At 39.0% G+C, this 20,043-nt stretch overlaps 1 protein-coding gene across 1 annotated transcript in view; it reads right to left on the reverse strand.

Moving 5' to 3' along the window:
- ABHD3 (abhydrolase domain containing 3, phospholipase) overlaps positions 1–20,043 on the reverse strand; it is a 38,262-nt gene that overhangs the window by 8,328 nt on the left and 9,891 nt on the right. The window contains exons 4-5 of the mRNA XM_024580335.3: positions 15,097–15,142; positions 856–968 (exon numbers count right to left, since the gene is read on the reverse strand). Coding sequence (XP_024436103.2) covers positions 856–968; positions 15,097–15,142 — 159 coding nt within the window. The remainder of the gene's footprint in view (positions 1–855; positions 969–15,096; positions 15,143–20,043) is intronic.

Consider the following 20,043-nt stretch of genomic DNA (forward strand, 5'->3'; position numbering starts at 1 on the left):
TTTCAAATAAATATGCTCTTAAGATTATCTGAAAAATTGACAGTTAATTCAATTATAAAATTAAGAAAAAATATTTTGTATCTCATGTGTTGATTTTAAAGAATATTTTTGGACAATGGTATAGGGAATCTAAAATGCCAGATAACAGAAAGTTTGGATTTTATTAAGTATCACTAGAACAAAAAATAGAAACACTACTAGTAGAGATGAACTTAAATATATGCATGGCATAAGAGTTCCCCCAAAAGCCCCAATGTAATTGTAAGCAGCACAACTTACAATAATATTCATGTGGTTAAAATATCAGCTGGATTAGGGAGCTAACAAAATTTTATAGTTTCTAGGAGAGCATTGCAGGGTAGGTCTATCTACCCAATAACCAAACCCAGACCAACCAACAAACAAAACCACCACCAGAAAAAAGAGGTTTTTTAAGCCTTCTTCAGTTGGAGAGAGCAATAACTGATTACTTCTATGATTGGAGTGATAAAAGTCACGCTACAAATTCAGCTTCCTGGGTGGTCCAGGAGAACACAGGCACAGGGCCAGCTGGGAGTACATCAGGGAATCTGAAGGTTAACATGGAAGCTACCGAGTAATGGAAATCAACTTCATGGGGTTCAGACAAGCCTTCATGCTCACAAAACACCCAATACCCCAAGGAGATACTTGTGTCCTTTTCACTGCAGAGACCAGACGGCAAGGAAAATATTAAAATTCACCTGAATTAAGTTCTTCATTCATTCAATCTCATGTGGTAGAATTTGATAAAAATAACCAAACATGTATTTTAGTGTCTGTGTAGCAGTCAGTAAGACCACTTCCCTCAGACATTTTAGAAAGGAAAAACCTTACCCTCCCATCGAAACCCCTGCTGCCAGGAAAGGAGCCGAGGGGTACAGACTGTGTACGTGGTGAATAACTGTCTCCAAATCTTCCGTGTTAGCACAACAGTAAGTCCTTGGTGTCTGTAAGCAGCGACAGGTAAAGCACAAGATTTAAAACCATGATGCTCATGATTTGTATAATGCAGAAATGCTGAAATAGCAAGACGTCATAAATATGGGGAAATAACCTTTGCTTGCACATACTATGACTAATAAAAATTTATGATCTCCCTATCTTGCAGTGCACATGTGTGATTTAAAGTCAATGCTGGTCAAGTTGGCACTAATGAAAAGACTCATGTTGTGCAAGGAAGGCTTGACGGACATGGGAAAGACCAATACAAATACCTTAAATGAAACAGATACACGGTACCCTACTCAGATGTGCTTCTGACTAAACAAGGACGGAGTCAATTTAGGAAGAAAACATGGAGAATTACACTTTTTTTTTTATAGAAAACAACCCCTTATCCCCGACAGAGTAATTCTTTATTTAAAAAAAACAAACAAGTAAGCAAATAGAAAAGGCTTTCCAATAATGCCACAAAAAATTTTAATTTGCAGCTCATTTCTAATTGGAGAACTATCTTCTATTATAAGTGCTGTTTACCAGTGAAGGAATGTGGTTTCCTGGCACTGCCTTCAGTCTAGATAGGCAATATCCAGTCTGATCTATTAATTAAATATATGCTTTTACAATAATATGTACCCATAGCCCCAGCTGCATCACACTGAAACAGACACTTAAAATGTTAAAATACGTAAAGCTGATTATACTTCAACACACAATACATTTAAACAAATGATTTTCATGTTCTCAACTTCATCAACAAAGACTCTGTTTCTAGCAGAAAAGTTTCACAGATGCATTATTTGAGATGTGGGAGGAGTAGGCAATGTTGTCTGTAGAATATGCGCAAATGTGTGTATGAATAAAGTTTATGTGAGATAAAATTTAATAACAAGAAGAGGACTCTGGCATTACTCTAAAACAAATACTGAAACCAGTTATCTGCACCATCCCAACTGCAGTATTCCAGTAAATCACAATCACAATAAACCGTGACCACAATGTGAAAGGTGTATCACCCACCATTCAATCACTAACGAGTAGTCTAAGAAAATCACAATTTTCAGTGATCCTTCCAATTAAACTCAAGACCAAAACACTACCTATTGCCTACTGTCATCTTTTTGAGATCTGCAAATATGGAGTTCTCCAAAAGATAAATGTTAACCTGACAGCATTTACAATGGATAACATTTATTGAATACTAAATTTGTGTCCACAAAACCATAAGGGAGATCCTATCATCACATTTATTTTATAAACAGGAAACTGAGTTTAAAAGAGGTTATATAACTCCTGTAACACCTGAACAGCTGACTAAGCTGAGATACTTTAAAAAATACTTTGTGATTAAATGCATTTGAGGGACACAAATTCAGTGCGAAGTCTAAATAGGACAAGATCTACTACTATGCTCGTTCATAGTGACTGCAGGATTTGTCACAAGAATTTACATGGAAATCTCATTCTTACCTGGCGTTTTTATTACATGTGAATCTCTTTACACTGAATAGCTTTAAAATGTCTGAATTATTTATGAACAAGTCACCAAAGTGTACTCTTGTTATGCAGGTTTTAAGTGACATATGTACACCCATGTATGTACACACATACACACACATACATATGACCACACAGAGTTAGGGTACAAGAAAAATGGTCTGTGAAAAATTATTAGAATCAGAAAATCTTAGTTCCAGAAAGGACCATAGATAGCACCTGATTCCTTATTTACACATAATAAAATTGTGGCTCAGCATAATTAAGTAATTTGCCAAATGTCACAAAGCAGCAGAGCCTGGGTTACATGCTTGTAAAAAATAAACATTCTTACAAAGCACTGGGATTTCATGAGGTACTTAGTAAACAAATTAATATCTAGAACCCTCAGATATAGGAACTTATTTTTCCCTAAATGTTTTCCTCCAAATGGATTACATTGAGACTGAAACTGATAATACTGGTGTTGGTAGAAGTTGCCAGAGTGCTGAAACTCAGCAAACCCAAAGCCTTTCCAGCATGATGCACTTCCTGCCCGCGGCTGCCTCAGCTTCCCTGATGGCACTATCCTGCTTTCCTTTGCTGCTGGCTTTCCATTTCCTGCCCAGTCCCCGTCATTATTCATACAACCCTGAATGTGGTTATTCATTTCCAAAAGTTGTGTCTTAGGCCTGCATCTGCTTCTCTTGTTAATACCCAATTCCTGAAGGTCTTACCTACCATCAAACCACCTCCATGCAATGACTAAACTGAAATCTTCACTCTCTTTTCTTCATCCTGAGCTCCAGATCCCAATTTCCAAGTGCTAGCAGCCAACTTCACTGTAATGTTGTTTCAGTACTTTAAACGCAAAATGCTCAAAAGTAAACCTTTTTCTCTTCACAAAGACTCAATGCTTCTCCTAACTTCCCATTTTTCTGTGACTCCTATATTTTCCTAGTTAAAACTGCAGGTGACAGTGCCTTCTCCTTTTCCCTGACCCTCATAGCCAAAAAACTGTCAAGTCCTGTGGCTTCTTTCTTCTCAGTATCTCTTGCAGCAAACATAGGAGACCCCTTCTTTCAACTCTAGTAAAGGCTTGGTATATTAGATTCTCTCAGAATGGCCTTTGGTATAGGATGTGAGTGCAAGCAGCTCATTTGGAAGGTGATACCAGGAAGCATCACTAAGGGGGTGGTGAAGTGAGTCAGGAAGGGTGGCAAGTCAATAAAGAATATGTTACCAAGCAGTTTGTGGCTGTGGGCAACTGAGACTCAATCCTCCTGGGGCACTTTGGGAGGCTGTGTTGAATATGGTTCAAAATTACCCCAACCAAGTAGCAGCTCCCTTCAGCCATTTCTTGAAGGCTGTTCCTGGAGGAATTTAACTCCTTGGCACTTCTGGTCTGCCCCAAGCACAGGTTCAGAAGACTCCAGTAAGTAGAGAAGGCTCCTGGTCAAAGAGATGGAGTGCTTGCACTTGGAAGCAATAGGTAGGCGTGCATAGGTATAGTAAGTGCCAGAAGGTAAGATGGTGGCAAAAGTATGGTACCAACTGTGTTACCTGGCTTTCCCAGGCTTTTTCCTCGCTCACCTGGACTGCCCCAATAACTTCGTAACTGGCTAACTCCCAGCCTTTACTGATAACCATCTCAAATTGTACCTCCTTAATCTGACAGTGACGTCAATCTTTTGCACCTCTGTATTTTACTATTTCTCCATATGTACAGATTCATGTCAGTGGGACAGTGCTGTTCTTTTGATTTTAGAGTTCTTAATCCCCTTGAAGCGTCCTTCACTGTCAACTCTGCCTATTGAACTCATGTTTTGAATAAATGTCAGGCAAAAGGTAAGACTTCGGTCTTGGTCTCCAAGACCTCACAGGTTTTTCCAGTTCTACCCCTAACTGTCCTGGCCAGTCTGCTCCTTGACTTATCATATGTGAGTCTCTCTCTATTACTGTTCCTCCATCTCTGACCGTCAATAAATATTTGTCAAATAGAACTGAAACACATGAACTGAAAATGAAAACACCAGATTAGTAACATCTGATAGGCAAAACTATGTGGTTATATCACACAACTTCTTGCTACTTGATGGGCTCCAACAGAGCACATCATATGCCTCCTTTCTTCACAGGACTTGAGTCTCATTGAAGAAAGGATTCATTCAGGACACACAGCAAAGATACTTATGGAGGCAACACATTGAATTGGTAGACCTGGCAGAAATTATCTTCAGGTCTGAGAATCAAACTAGTAAATTTTTAGGCAAAAAATGTTAGTTAATTCTCAGTTGCTAGGGCTACTAATGCAACAAGCCACTATCTTATTGCAGTAATTCCTGTCTTTCCCCATATTTCCAGAGTCAGACTGAATCAGGACCAGGATAAAGAGAGACTTGGCAGGATTCAGCTGGGTGGTGAAAACTACTTTTAGAGAGGGGTGAAAATGGAAAATCTGGAAAAATGCAGAAAATCTAAATGACAGATAGCCTTCCAGCAGATGTTTGGGCATAAATATTTTGTAAGTTAGACAGAATAATTTGACATAATTACAAACCAAGATTATTCAAATTGTTCAACTGCAACTATGATCAGAGAGAAAAAAACTGTATTTTGTTTCATGACTATTAGAGGTTAGTTTTTTACAAAGCATTGAAGAGAATAAGGAAAAAAATAAATTCTTAATTATTCATACATAATGGATGGGAAAATAATAAAGTATATATTTTATATTTATCTACAGATAATATCTAATTTATCTTTTTAATCAACTTCCAAAAAGTAGACAAAATGATTTCTCCCTAAACTAAAAGAGAATTTTCTTTTTTAAAAAAAATATATCATTGATTATGCTATTACAGTTGACCCATTTTTTTTCTCCCTTCTATTCCTCTCCGCCTTGCACTGCCCCCCTCCCACCAGCATTCCCCACTCTTAGTTCATGTCCATGGGTTATACATACAAGTTCTTTGGCTTCTCCATTTCTTTTACTATCTTAACCTCCCCCTGTCTATTTTGTACCTACCATTTATGCTTCTTATTCCCTGTGCCTTTTCCCCCATTCTCCAGACCCTGGTCCCTCCCCTCTGATAACCCTCCATGTGATCTCCATTTCTGTGATTCTGTTCCTGTTGTAGTTTGCTTAGTTTGTTTTTGTTTTTGTTTTGTTTAGGTTCAGTTGTTGATGGTTGTGTTTGTTGTCATTTTCCTGTTCATATTTTTGATCATCTTCTTTTTCTTAGATAAGTCCCTTTAACATTTCATATAATAAGGGCTTGGTGATGATGAACTCCTTTAACTTGACCTTATCTGGGAAGCACTCTGTCTGCCCTTCCATTCTAAATGATAGCTTTGCTGGATAGAGTAATCTTGGATGTAGGTCCTTGCCTTTCATGAGGAATACTTTTTTTTTTTAGCTCCTTCTTGCCTATAAGGTTTCTTTTGAGAAATCAGCTGATAGTCTTATGGGAACTCCTTTGTCTCCTTTTCTCTTGCTGCTTTTAAGATTCTCTTCTTCTCTTTCATCTTGGGTGATGTAATTATGATGTGCCTTGGTGTGTGCTTCCTTGGGTCCAACTTCTTTGGGACTTTCTGAGCCTCCTGGACTTCCTGGAAGACTATTTCCGTTGCCAGATTGAAGGGGGAAGTTCTCCTTCATTATTTGTTCAAATAAGTTTTCCATTTCTTGCTCTTCCTTTTCTCCTTCTGGCACCCCTATGACTCAGATGTCAGAATATTTAAAATTGTCCTGGAGGATCCTAAGCATCTCCTCATTTTTTTAAATTCTTTTGCTTCATTCTGATCTGGTTGAATGTTTATTTCTTCCTCCTGGTCCAAATCACTGATTTGAGTCCCAGTTTCCTTCCCTTCACTGTTGGTTCTGTGTATGTTTCACTTTGCATAGCCTTCACTTCTACCTGTATTTTGTGACTATCCTCAACCATTTCTGTGAGCATCCTGATTACCAGTGTTTTGAACTGTGCATCTGATAGATTGGCTGCTTTGATCTGCTTTATTTTGGGCCATATTTTTTTTCCTTCCGCATACCTGTTACGCTGTAAGGGGTGGAGTCTTAGGTATTCGCCAGGGTGGGGGCAACCCCACTTGCTGTGTTGTGGCGCTATACATCGGGGAGGGCTCCAAGAGGGAACAGTGCTGCTTGCTTGGCTCTTGGCAGCTTGAAAGAGAATTTTCTTGTCCTGGTTTAGAAGTCATTTGTTTAACAATGCAAATTTTGCCAATTTTTTTTTGTGTGTGTAGAAAGAAATTTAAATTCACCCTGTTTATCAGGTAGCCTGACTTTCCCTAGTGATTCTGGGAAGAGATTCATTTGCTAATCTGCAGAAGTCATAACCCAGAACCCTTCTCTCAATGAGGGGGTTGCCACATATTCAATATTGAGCCAGGCCAGCGAGGATTTCGGTTTTCTGTCCAGTAAAATGACAACTTGAAAATGCACTTAAAATTTTAAAAAATCATTTAAAATATACATTTATGTCATCACAATGTCTGATAATCACCAGGTGTTTACAATATTTCATTTTACAGTTTTCCTCCCTTAAGTATTTAAAGATCTGTACTCTATGTGATAAGATGTTGCTTAAATAAACTCATGGAGATATAGCACCCATTCAAAAAAAAGAAAGAAAAAAGGATAAATCCTTTTACAATAGGACTAATGATGCTGTTTAATTGACATGTACAGTGTGTTTTTATTGTTGTTGTTTTTTGTTTTTTTCTACCCACCCCTGGTTCTATACATAGTGATTTGCCCAAATTGTCCTTAGGCAAATTGATTTTATTTTTGGAAGATGAGGTTGTTAAATAGGGAGTCATAGAAAATAAAAGCATGCATATATAATTAAAATCAGGACTTTAATGAAGAACCACTTCACCTAGTTACTGATAGACATATAAAATGACCAAGTGCCAAAATTTGCCTGAGATTTTAATAATTTCTTAAAATAACTAGCAACAAAGCAAAGGACCCCAGGAGACATCCCGGCTGACTCTGAGGCTAAGACAGCCTTTGTGCCATGTTCCCACCAGTGTCTGACACGGTCACGGTACATGCTTATGCACTCACGCTGCACAGTTACAGCAATAAAGAAGCACAGTTGTGTTAGTGGCTTAGAGCAGGTCAACCAAAAAGAGAGGAGTCATCCTTGGTCCACACTCCTAAGAAACAAATCTCATGTTCTGCCCTGGCTGGATTTGGGTCCAGAGGTGGCACATCAGGACCAGGGTTCTAAGGAAAGCTGCCACATCTAGAACTACCCACCACCTTGGTTTTTAGCCCTGCCTGTATGTATATTAGACTCACTGGAGACTGTTCAGACAAATTACAGACACCTTGACTCACTGCTGCCCCAGACCAAATGAATCAGAATTTCTGGAGAGGGGACCCAGGGATCAGTATTTTTAAAGCTTCCCAGAGATTCTAATGTGTAGCCAGGGTTGAAATCCAGGTGCTTGAAGAGAATAAAGAAATGGGGTGAGAGGTCAGCCAAAGAGAGGAGGACGCTGCAATGACAAGAATGATGAAACCTATATAATGTTAGAATAAACTGGGTCATGGAGGACCTAAGCCACCACATACCCTGGAACAAAGAAGGTATGTGTCACTAGCTACCTACCTGACCTCGAGATTTCCTATTATCAGAAGAAACTGAGGCATAGCTGCAGGCACCCTGTTGGAAACCGGTTCAATCCTCACTGCCCCTCCCCTCTCCCTCTAGCGTTTCCCAGAGGAAAAGGCCATAAATCTCCCAGACTTTCTGTTGCAGAGTCAGCCATCCTTGATTAGAGGACATTGGCTTGCAAACACCTATACCCAGGACACCTGGTGCAGGTCAGCAGGGTGACCCCCCCCCCAGGGGTCTTCTGCTGCAGGCCCATAACAACCCTTCTACCCTTTCCCTTGCTGCTTCAGTCTGCTTGGACTCAGCCCACCTGATCACAGTGTCTTGACTTGAATAAAAGACCTTAATTGGACTTTTTTGGCTCCTGGGCCTTTCTCAGCCACCCTGGCTCCCTAACATTGTAGAGACTTGGGAAGAGGGAAATGTAGTTCTACAGGGATTCTTTGCAGTGCACGAGGAAATACAGCCAGTCCTCAGATAACACCGTCAATAGGTTCTGCAACTTTAAGCAAAAGGACATATAATGCAACCAGTTTTACCACCAGCTAATTAATATAAACAAGAGTTAAGTTGCTATGGCATCTCATGTACATTATAACAAAATGGCGTTGAATGGAATGATGTTATTGGAGGAACTGATATACTGCCAAATATCTCACACTTACAGGATCACCTGGCACATATTAAGCATTCAATAAGTGGCAGCTAGCTATTGAAGTATTGCTTTTTTCTTCCTGAAATTCTTTGATTATTTAAACATTTCTTTTATTTGAAAATTATTTAAATATAGAGAATTGTAAAATCCTTCATGTATCAACCACCACAATTGTTGATACTACTTAACTGGATCTATCAATGTGAAGAGAAAATTCTAAAGGATTCAATGCATTCATACCCACATCTGACCGAACTCTACCTTCCTGGGTTGTTCTGACAGAGTGGAGGGATGAGGGAGAGGTTATTTTGGGAGCATTTAGGAAAGGGCAGACTTGGGTGGGATAAAATGGTGTTTAGTAGGAAGGTTTTTGGTGTGGGAAAGAGAGCGCTAGAAGGTACTAGTGGGACTCCTGAATTGTGCCCTGCCCGACCCAGTCCTATACATTCCTCCTCCCTCAGACCATAAGTGATAGGGGAACTCAAGATTCTTCAGTTACAGGCGATAGGCTTAAGTGATTAATGCATGTGGAAAGCTGTTATTCCAGGAACTAGAATGCATGACGTATGTGACTCCAGCAGGTCCACGAGCAATTCAACTTTTGTGGCTCAGGAGGTCTGTAAGATTGATTGAGATGGTATCTGAGCCATTGTGTTCCCTCCCTGGAACACAATGGCTCAGTGACGCAGATAAAGAATTGTTCACCAGCAGATAAAGAAGTACTAGGAAAATTGCAGCAGGACTGCAACTCTTATCTGATTAACCTTTTCCCAAACTACTTGCCTACCCTTTCCTTCTCCCTATGTTAACACGGTTTTCAAGGGTACATAGCCTTTCAGGTAACTGGCACCAGAATAAAGCACCCATAAAGATTCAATCCTTGTCTCTACTTATTGGTTCCGGTAGTGACAGGCAGCACGAATGCCTACTTCTCTGGTTCCATAAGGTGGGACAGAAGTCCTTAATGCCTTCAGAATGTCTCCTTCAGAAAACAGGGCCCATGATAGTCCTTAATCCCTTCTGAATGTCTCCTTCAGAAAACAGGGCCCATGACAGGGAAGAGCTCTACACCAGGCTACCCCATTAACTTCCATGAAAAAACTAAGGTTGAAAAGCTCAGTGGAAAACAAGAGCAGATTTCTCTAGATCTGAGTCCTTAATCAACCACTAAAACCTTCGTTATTCTACCTAGTTGAAAACCTTCATTATTTCCACCCTGAGATTTTCATTTGACTTGACTTATAACCAGTGCTGAAAGGTGCACATTCCACTGGTCAGTTTGAGTGCCTGCCCTAAGACCACTCATCAGCTTTACGACCTCAAGCCTGCCACCCTCCCTCTCCAGAGGCATCCTCCTCTGTAAAATGAGGTTTTAGGAGTAGAGGATCTCTGAAGCAGAGCTACTAGGTGGTCTCACAGCATAAGCAAGCATGCTGCTTCTCTCACCAGGAGAGTATTGCTATGAAAAAAGAAAAAAATCACATCACTAAAATAGTGTGCTTGGAGATGAAGTTCACTTATATCTAACTGCAGCCCCTCCTCTTGTCAGGAACTGGTAAGTCAGATAGTCTGAGAAGTGGAGTTGCTCTACAACGCACACCTGAAGCAACACTGCTTTACAGTATGTTCCAGCATCTGGTCCAGTGCTGGCACCCCCTTACCTGCTGAACCAGCTCTTACTGGAAGTGGAAAGTGCCTGAAGGAGGCTTTTCTAAAAACAGCTTTATGAGTCATGATTCACATACCAGAAAATCCACCCATTTAAAAGGTACAATTCATGGCTTTTAGTATATTCAGAGGTGTTCAACCTCAACTACAATTTTAGAATATTTTCATCACCCCCAAAAGAAAACCCCTACCATTGACAGCCACCCTCCTTCCCTATCCTTAGGCAACCACTAATCTACTTCCTCTCAGTACCTACAGATATCCTATTCTTAACATTTCATACATGTGGAATCATATGGTCTTACATTCCTTCCTTGGTTTCCTTCACTTAGCATGTTTTCCAGGCTCATCCATGTTGTAGCATGTATCAGTACTTCATTCCTTTTCTAATGCTCTATAATATTCCATGATATGGACATGCCACATTTATTTATCCATTTGTCCATTGACAAGCATCTGGGTTCTTTCTACCTTTTTTTCAAATCCTCACCTAAGGACATGCTTATTGATTTTAGAGGGAGGGGAAGGGAAGGAGAGAGGGAGAGAAACATTGATGTGAGAGAGAAGTACTGTTTGGTTGCATCTTTATACGCCCCTACTGGGGACCAAACCTTCGACCTTTTGGTTTACGGGAGTGACACTCCAAACAAGTGAGCCATACCAGCCAGGGCTCTACCTTTTGATTAATATGAATAATGCTCCTATAAATATGTGTATACAAGTTATTACATGAATATATATTTTCATTTCTCTTGGGTATATACCTACTTGTGGGTAATACAGTAACTCCATGTTTAACTTTTTGAGAAACTGCCAGACTATTTTATTTTTTTAATTAAAAATTTCTCAACTACAGTTGACATTCAATATTATATTAGCATAATGGTTAGACATTTATATAACCTACATAGTGATCCTGCGCTGGTTCCCCCCCCCCCCCCCCCCCCCCCCCCGCCACACACACAGCAAATCTTGTATCTTCCTGCTGCCATACTATTTTCCAAAGTGGCTAGAAGGCTTTTTCTTGCTGGGCCTAGGCACACAGAAGTCTGTATGACCTTATAGCCAAAAGGAAGGGGCCCCTATGTGGCTTTCAATAAACTCAATTTGGGCTGAATTCTTTGTAAATTATGGTTCCTAAAGTAAACTGGAAACACGACAGTCCACAGAGTAATTGTGAATTACTTTCTGGATCCGTATCCTTGAAAATCAATCTGCAGAGAACAAAAAAGATACTGACTATTCCAAGGACTCCAAGAACCCTGAAGAAATATCTGAGGAGAAGCGTACGGAGACAAGAACTGTCTCCTACAGCTAACAGCCCCAGGGGGACCAACGTGCAGGCTTCTCATCCTAGTGAGCAAGGCTTTTGGCTTTTGGCTTTTGCTCAACGCTGCAATGACTAATTGGAAATGAGGACAATATAGTGGTGGAAAATTTCTACTTTACTGCTTTGCAGGAGCCATAGTAATCCCTATAAATTCTAAGTATGTCACCAATATATTTCAGCAAACCTTTTACTTCTGCATTTCTTCTACTTCTAGGAGAACTGCTTACTCTAAATTCCATTTTACCTTTTCTAGCTCTTTTGGGTTCATTTCAGTTAGTCAGTTCCTCCCTGTTTGATCTTTGCCGATTTTCATCTTTTTTTTTTTTAATTGTTATTTTTTATGCCTAAACTACAGTCTTACTTATTCTGAGTCTGAGCTACATTGAATCCTTTCTGGAACAAGGTGAGGTATAAATAAACATAGGGTTCCTCTAGTCTGAAACAGTAATTGTTCGTAGTTCTAAGGCAGAAGAAAGAAGGGTTATCAAGGGACCTAAATATCAAAGCTAGCTCTAATAATCAATTATGTGATCCATGAGGATATAAGAAGTATATATTAAATTAATTCCCTCAAATTTCATTTAAAGCAGTTTTTTAAAAAAATGTAGGTATACTTTGGTCATTTTACATTCTTATTCTTTCTTAAATTAGATTACATTAGTCTCTTTGATACAGATATTTGCTGGGGGTACTAGTTTATCAGAACTCACCCCAGTGCACTATATGAGAATCCAGAGACCACATTGCCCTTATCCCCTTACTTAGAACTCAGTGAATTCTTTACAATTTATCCTATCCCTTTGTAAGAACTCCAAGTATTCTTGGAGATTTTTCAAAAATCCAATTAAAGTTTATGGATAAACATCACTGGGTTGCTGTCATCTTTCAAAGTTAACTTCCAACGGACTTCAAATGCTGAGGGTAGAAGCTTTCTCAAGCTTCCTCATTCCTACTCCTGGTGTTCTAAGATGCTATCTGATCTTTCCCCTTGGCTCTACAAACTGTCCCTAAGTTATCTCAGTCACTCCCGAGTTCCAATTCCATCTGCACACTGACAGTCTGTTTCTCTCTGTAGCCTGTACAACTTTCCTGAGAGCCAATCTAGCATATCCAACTGTTTACTAGAAATTTCCACCTGGATGATCTAAAAGCACCATAAACATCTAAAACTGAATTTATTTTTATTATACTAAAATCTCATAAATTCTGCTAAGTTCCCTATTTCAGAAAATACCAGTGTCTTTTACTAGTCCACCAAGCTAGAAATGTTAACCTTAACCTTGACTCTCACATAATTACTAATGTTTCCTGACCCATGAATACCTCTCATTTTTGTTCTTTCCCCTTCTGGCCTCCTACCTCTGATTTCAAAGTCTGGGTAGGCCTATAGAAACTTTTTTCTAACTGGCTTTCAAGCCTCTCTACTCCTCCATCTCTTTTCTTTTTTTAAAGATTTTATTTATTTATTTTTAGAGAGAGGGGAAGGGAGGGAGAAAGAGAGGGAGAGAAACATCAATGTGTGGTTGCTTCTCGCACACTCCCTACTAGGGACCTGGTCCACAACCCAGGCATGTGCCCTGCCTGGGAATCGAACCGGTGACTCTTTGGTTCTCAGGCTGGCACTCAATCCACTGAGCCACACCAGCCAGGGCTTCTATCTCTTTTCTACACACTGCTTTAAGATCTCTTTCTAAGACATGACCATGACCAAATTATTTCATATGTCAATTATATCTCAATAAAACTAAATTTTAAAAAATGTCTATGGTTCAGTACTAGGATCCAGGGAATACTACACATGACTCTTCAAAATTTGGTCTTACGTCTTTTAAAAGGATTCCCATCACTTCCTGAATAACAAGAGGGAGTATAGCATAACGGTCAAGAACATACACACATCGGACTACCTGGGTCTGAATCCTGGCTCTGAATTTCATAGACAGGGCAACTTACTAACATATTTGTGTCTCATTTTCTTCCTCTGGAAAATGAGGATGATGGTGGCTAAATCATTGGGTTGTTTCTCTTGCTGAACACTAAGTACAAAAAGACATACATACTAAGGACTCAATAAATATCAGATAAAATTATCATCATCATTATCCTTTCACAAGTAAGTACTTGCTATTCCATGCTTTTTAAAAGAAAAATTTTTATTGTATTTTTTCCTCCATGTACTTTAGTACTTTGTTCTTTTTGCTTCTCTATATCCTCTCCAGTTTCAGTACCATAGCCTTCAAGATCCTACTGAAATTTACTTCCACTACAATGTTCTCTGACCTCCCCTTTATGCTCTGTAGCCTTAATAAATCTTCCCAGTTACACTTAGCACTGTATTGCGCATATTTTTCTGTATCTGACTGTCTCCTGTTAATTAATTTAAAGCTGCTAAGGGTCATGTCTAATAATATGTACACTCCTCATTCTACTGCCTTGTACAGTGCCTGATTTAATAGGCATACAACATAGCTTTGCTGAATGAACAGATCTTTGTCCTTCACTTTATGGGACCTAATGGAGTTTACTTTGTAGCATATTACTTCCTTGAGGGCCTCAGACCATGTCTTCCCATCTTTGTATTCTTGAAGTACATAGAAAGATACATAGCTGACAAGAGCTGCTCACAAACAATTTGCTTGGTCCAGTTCACAATGGCAAATTCAAATCTTTCCCTTTAGAGTGGCTACCATCTGTCTAGAAGAATCCTAAAGGGCTGCAAAAATAAGGAAGTGGGATCCTTCACATCAAACTACTTGTTATGAGGCACTTGATGAAGACCATATACACTTCATAATGTTAGCTTTTAAAATCACATGATCTTGATTCCCTCCAAGGCTTAAGTTACTTTAAAGCAGAGAGAGCTCTTGCCCCAGCTCCCTGCCCCACTGTGTTCTCATGAAGTACCAGCATTTGTAATATGATTGTAATTTTTTATCTTTAGCATGACTAACTTATTTATAGTCTTAATAACATCTATCAATGACTCAAAAAGTTTCTTTCAATTCTGAAAGAATTGCCTTTGACCTGTTGAAGCAGTGAGGGACTAATAGTTGAAAAGCTTTCAGAAAATTTCAGTGAGTGTAACATTTCTCATTCCAACTTACAGGTTTAACATCAGATAGATCGTCGATTTTCTAGGAGATGCAAAAACTTCTATCATGACAACAACAACAACAAAAAAGGTAACACTGTTCCAGTTCATTGGTTTTGTACTACTAGATTTTTAAAGACAATATGTTTTGCATTAAAAATGATGTAGATAAATATCTGTTGATGTTAAATACATAAGTACACAAGTTAAGTTATAAAACTAAAAATTATTATTTAAAAAATTAAGCTGTTATTAATTTAAATTTACTTACCAAGAGATTCTCCCCTGCCACTCCTCTGTTGTTAAAAACCACACATCTAAAAACCAGGAAAAAATTTCTTGTTATTTTTACACATAATTCTAGCTCACAATATATTATCAAAATCATCTTACTAGCACTGTTTCAGAGTACTAAAAGATTTTTAAAAATCTGTTCCAAACACATGAGAACCTTCACAATTTCATCTAAATGCCTGAAAATATATTTCCAGTTCTCTAAATTCAATATATGGGTTTAAATCAGAAAACTGTATATTGGATGACCTTCGGCCAAGATGGAGGCATAGGTAGATACACTTTGCCTCCTTGCACAACCAAAAGAAGGTCAACAAACAAACTTAAAAACAAAAAATAACCAGAACTGCCAGAAAATCATACTGTATGGAAGTCCAGCAACCACGGAGTTAAGGAAGAAATATTCATACAGACTGATAGGAGGGCTGGAGATGGGCAGCCAGGGTGGAGAGGACTCCCAGAAAGTGGCAGCTGTAGGACCAGGTGTTCCCACATTTGTGTGTGGATAAACTGGGAGGAACAACTGGGGAGCATGACAGATCTTGCAACCCAGAGTTCCCAAACAGGGAAATAAAGCCTCAAACCTTTGACTATACAAACCCGTGGGCGTTGTGGCAGCAGGAGAAACTCCCAGCCTCACAGAAGAGTTCCTTGGAGAGACCCACAGGGCCCTAGAACATACACAAACTCTCCTACACAGGAATAAGCACCACAAGGGCCCAATTTGCTTGAGGGTAGCAGGGGAAGTAACTGAAAGCTAGCTGAGAACTGAGAAGTGGCATAGTTCCCTCTTGGACCCCTCCCCCACATACAGTGCCGCAACACAGCAAAGTGGGTTGTCCCACCCTTGCGAACACCTAAGGCTCTGCCCCTTACAATGTAACAGCTGTGCGGAAAGAAAAAAATATGGCCCAAATGAAAGAACAGATCAAAGCTCCAGAAATTGAACTAAGTGATGAAGAGAGAGCCAACCTATCAGATGCAGAGTTCAAAACACTGGTAATCAGGATGCCCACAGAAATGGCTAAGTATGGTTGCGAAATACAGGAAGAAGTGAAAGCTATGCATATGTGTAGGGCTCCAACAAATGTTATTAAAACAATTCTAAATGCAAGTCAAATTTAATTGTTTTTGGTTCAAGTTTAAAAAGTCCTCTACCTATTCTATATGTAGCATTGATAAGTATCTATTCCATCCTAAGAAATAGCTCTTGTGCCATCAAGGCTCAGCAAACAATGATAGTAGAATTTTTCTTGAGGTGAAAACGTTATCACAGGTGGAGCTGGAAGGAGCCTGCCACCTGCGCTGGTAAGATGGGCTCCCACTGCGCTACTTAGGGGAGGAAACACTTCCTGTATTTCCTATAATCCTGTTTGCCTCACCTAGGTCAGTGGTTCACAAGAGAAGGGCTCAGAGTAGTGTCGGGTCATGGTAAGTATACGACAGTTAGCTATTGGTAGCAATGATTTATTGTGCCATGCTGGCTTTAACAGTCATTCTGCATTTAAAATATTGAACTCTCATTGAACTTTCAGCCAACCATAACCCCAGATATGTATTTTGTGCTATCCTCAAACAAAATCCTGACTTGCATCTGCACGGGTTCTCTTTGACTTAATCTATATTTGTGTGGATTAAAATTCATTTTATTTTGCCCTGGCTGGTGTAGCTCAGTGGATTGAGCACAGCCTGTGAACCAAAGGGTCACCAGTTTGATTCCCAGCCAGGACACATGCCTGGGTTGCAGGCCAGGTCCCCAGTGGGAGCCATGTGAGAGACAACCACACGTTGATATTTCCCTCCCTCTCTTTCTCCCTCCCTTCCTCTCTTTAAAAAAAAATCATTTTATTTTTTACTGTTTACTTGTCCAATCAATTAAGGCAATTTAAGGTTCTAATTCCCTTCCTTCAGAGTGCTGCTGATCATTGCTTGGGTTCTAAGCACTGGTACCTGACTGCCTTACAAAAGATTCAACAAATCTGACTCTCTTCTCAGGGAGGTTACATTTCAATGTGGTATTCAAGATATGTTTCTGCAAAGGAATTCTTTCTGGCATCTGAAAGGTCATACAGAGAATTTTATTAGGCCCAACTGAAAGAAAAAAAATGTTTAAATCTCAGAAACCTAATCTAAGAAAAAGCTAGAAATATTACATTCGATTGACTAGTCAAAGAACAATCTTAAATATAGAACAAAAACATGCAGAAAAATTAGCATAGAGTCCGTTAGTCTTTAATCACTTCTTGCTAAAAAGAAATGGTAGCACAGACTAGACATAAACAAAATTTACGTTAGCCACTTGTATTTACTTGCATAAGCACCTAAGTCACACAGGAATTGGGGCTACAGTTAATTGTGACCTTGAACCTTGAAGCTCCAGTCATTCAGAAAAGAACCACTTTTACAGTGCAAACACTACATAAGGATAAAAATGGCTTCGGGGGCAAGATATCATCACCATGTGACTGCCACTGAGGGAGGAGAACAGAACTTGTGAGGGGAAAGAAAACGATGATCTGCAAACTCATGAAAAAGCCGCCTATACACCAGGGACTTTCTTTCAGACTGCAGACTGGGATATTTGCACTTTTCTTCAGGCAACTTTGAAAAGTAGATCACAGCTCTGCTATCTCTTGGTAGAGGAGGAATTTTACTGACCTCTCCATAGGCCTTGGTTCCTGACCATGTTCAGTCAGTAGCAGTGATCACTGCGTACACTTCCAGTCTTGGAAGTGGGGCAGAGAGATGAAGAGTGAAGGAGCAAAGCAGCTGTAGAGAAAGGCGGAATGAGGGCTGCCATTTTGTCCCTTTCTCCCACTCTAGCTTCTTCGTTCACTTAAGCCCTCTTCTGCTCTCACAGTCATCAGGGAACACTTTACATATGAAGCTGAAAGAGGTGGTTGTGAAATGACAAGAAAAAAATTCTGAGATGTTCTAAATTAAAAAGGAAGAGACACCAGGGCTTCATCAGGTAAAAACTGCAGGGCAAAAACCACCAAAAGACTACTCACACTCCTTAATGTAAATTGGAATCATTAAACTATTTAAAAAGATGGAATAGCCAGGTGCAGTGGACCCCCAGGAGTCTCTGCTTCCAGTTTACACGAGAGCTTTATAGACTCTGCTGGCCCATCCCAGAACTAATCTCCCATCCCTTTGTCTATAGCTAATATGAATTTTTAAAGAACACTTTACTTCTTTCTCCCCCCTAGTTGATGCATAAAAGCACCATAAAGGCACGTTTGTCTTTTATACTTAGTGATGCTGCTGGTGGTTTAGACTCCGTGCCCAAAAACCAATCCTTTTTTTTTTTTTTTTTTTTTTTTTACCAGCAATGGCCTAATAAACCCTTTCTTTTAAAAAAGGCGTTCAGTCTTTTTAAGGTTAAAATTTTTGTATAACAGAAACAACTACTATTCCTAAGGCATTCAATAAGCCTGTTAACTTCATAATAGCTCTCTCCAAATAATTTTTATAATTTCTCCCAAACAACTTTAAAGGGTATGTATTTAACATATGAGAAAATTGTTCTGCAAAACTTAGTTTCCTGCCTATTTTAACTATTTAAACTTTCTTCTCAAAACAGGAAAACTATAAAGAGAAGAAATACCAAATAAAGAATAAATCTGGTATTAAGAGTTTTCTGTGACAATGGGACACTTCAATCAGGGAAGCAGATGAGTCCCTTTTGATGAAGGTTAAATAAAAAGCAGAGACTTACCTACAGCACAGGATTTCTCAGCCTTTAGCACTACGGACATAATGAACCAAAGTATTCTTTACGGTGGGGACTATCTATAGTCTGCTTGTTCGAGAACCTCTGTTACAGTGAAATGGACCAGATAGCCTCAAACATGCTCAAGCCTAGTGATCTACCAGAACAAAGGGATGTTATCAGATAACCTTAAATATTTTCCATGTCTAAGATTCCACAGGTCTTTGATTCTAAGGATAGAAATAACACAGTGCAATATACAGATCAGGTATCATAGAAATGTACACTTGAAACTTACATGATCTTACTAACCAATGTTACCCCAATGAATTTAATAAAAAATAAAACTAAAAAAACAGAAATAATCATCAGCAAAGGGTAGAGAGAAATGAATATTCAGATTGCAGATAATAATAATAGCAACAGATATTTATTAGTGTTTGTTATGTCCCAGATTATGTACTAAGCACTTTACATAAATATTAATATGGGAATGACACACTCATTCAAAAACTTATTAAACAGAATATTTACTGAACTAATTTTGAGTTTGAATTAGAGATTATAGGAGGAAATGAAACAAAAAATAAGGTCCTGCTCTCAAGGAGAGTAGAATCTAGTTAGGCTGAAAAGAAATGCACCATATTTTCAGTTGAGTGACTACTACACAAAAGTAATTATCACAAGGTAGTACATGATTCAGTGTTCAATGAGTGTTATAGATAATAATGCCTTATGAGGTCAGGATGGGCAAATTGATTAGTAAATGATTCATGAGAAAGGGAGATAGATCTTATGCTGAGACTTGAAAAATGGTAAAGATTTCGGCAGAAGAAAAATATGAGATTTAATATTGGTTGAAGGGAGCAATGTGAGCAAAGACAAAAGGTGTATAAAATTTTCAAGGGATGAGAAAGTAGATCATCTTAGTTGAAAAATGCTACCTAGAGAGTAATAGTAAAAAATAAAGATGGAAAAATAGGTTAGGGCCAAAATAGGCATAGGGTTCTGAATGCCAGATTAAGAAAACATGACAAGGAGGTTTTGCTTCCAGACATGTCAGAGTAGATCCTATTGGGCCAATCCTACCATAGAACAGTTAACTATAAACTCTTGACAAATTATAAAGGCAATAGAAAACAACCAAAAGCAAGCAGAAACTGAATGTAAGTTGACACTTGGAAAAAAAAATGGCATTTGGGTGAACCT

This window comes from Desmodus rotundus, chromosome 10 (genome assembly GCF_022682495.2).
Source record: "Desmodus rotundus isolate HL8 chromosome 10, HLdesRot8A.1, whole genome shotgun sequence".
NCBI classification, from domain to species: domain Eukaryota; kingdom Metazoa; phylum Chordata; class Mammalia; order Chiroptera; family Phyllostomidae; genus Desmodus; species Desmodus rotundus.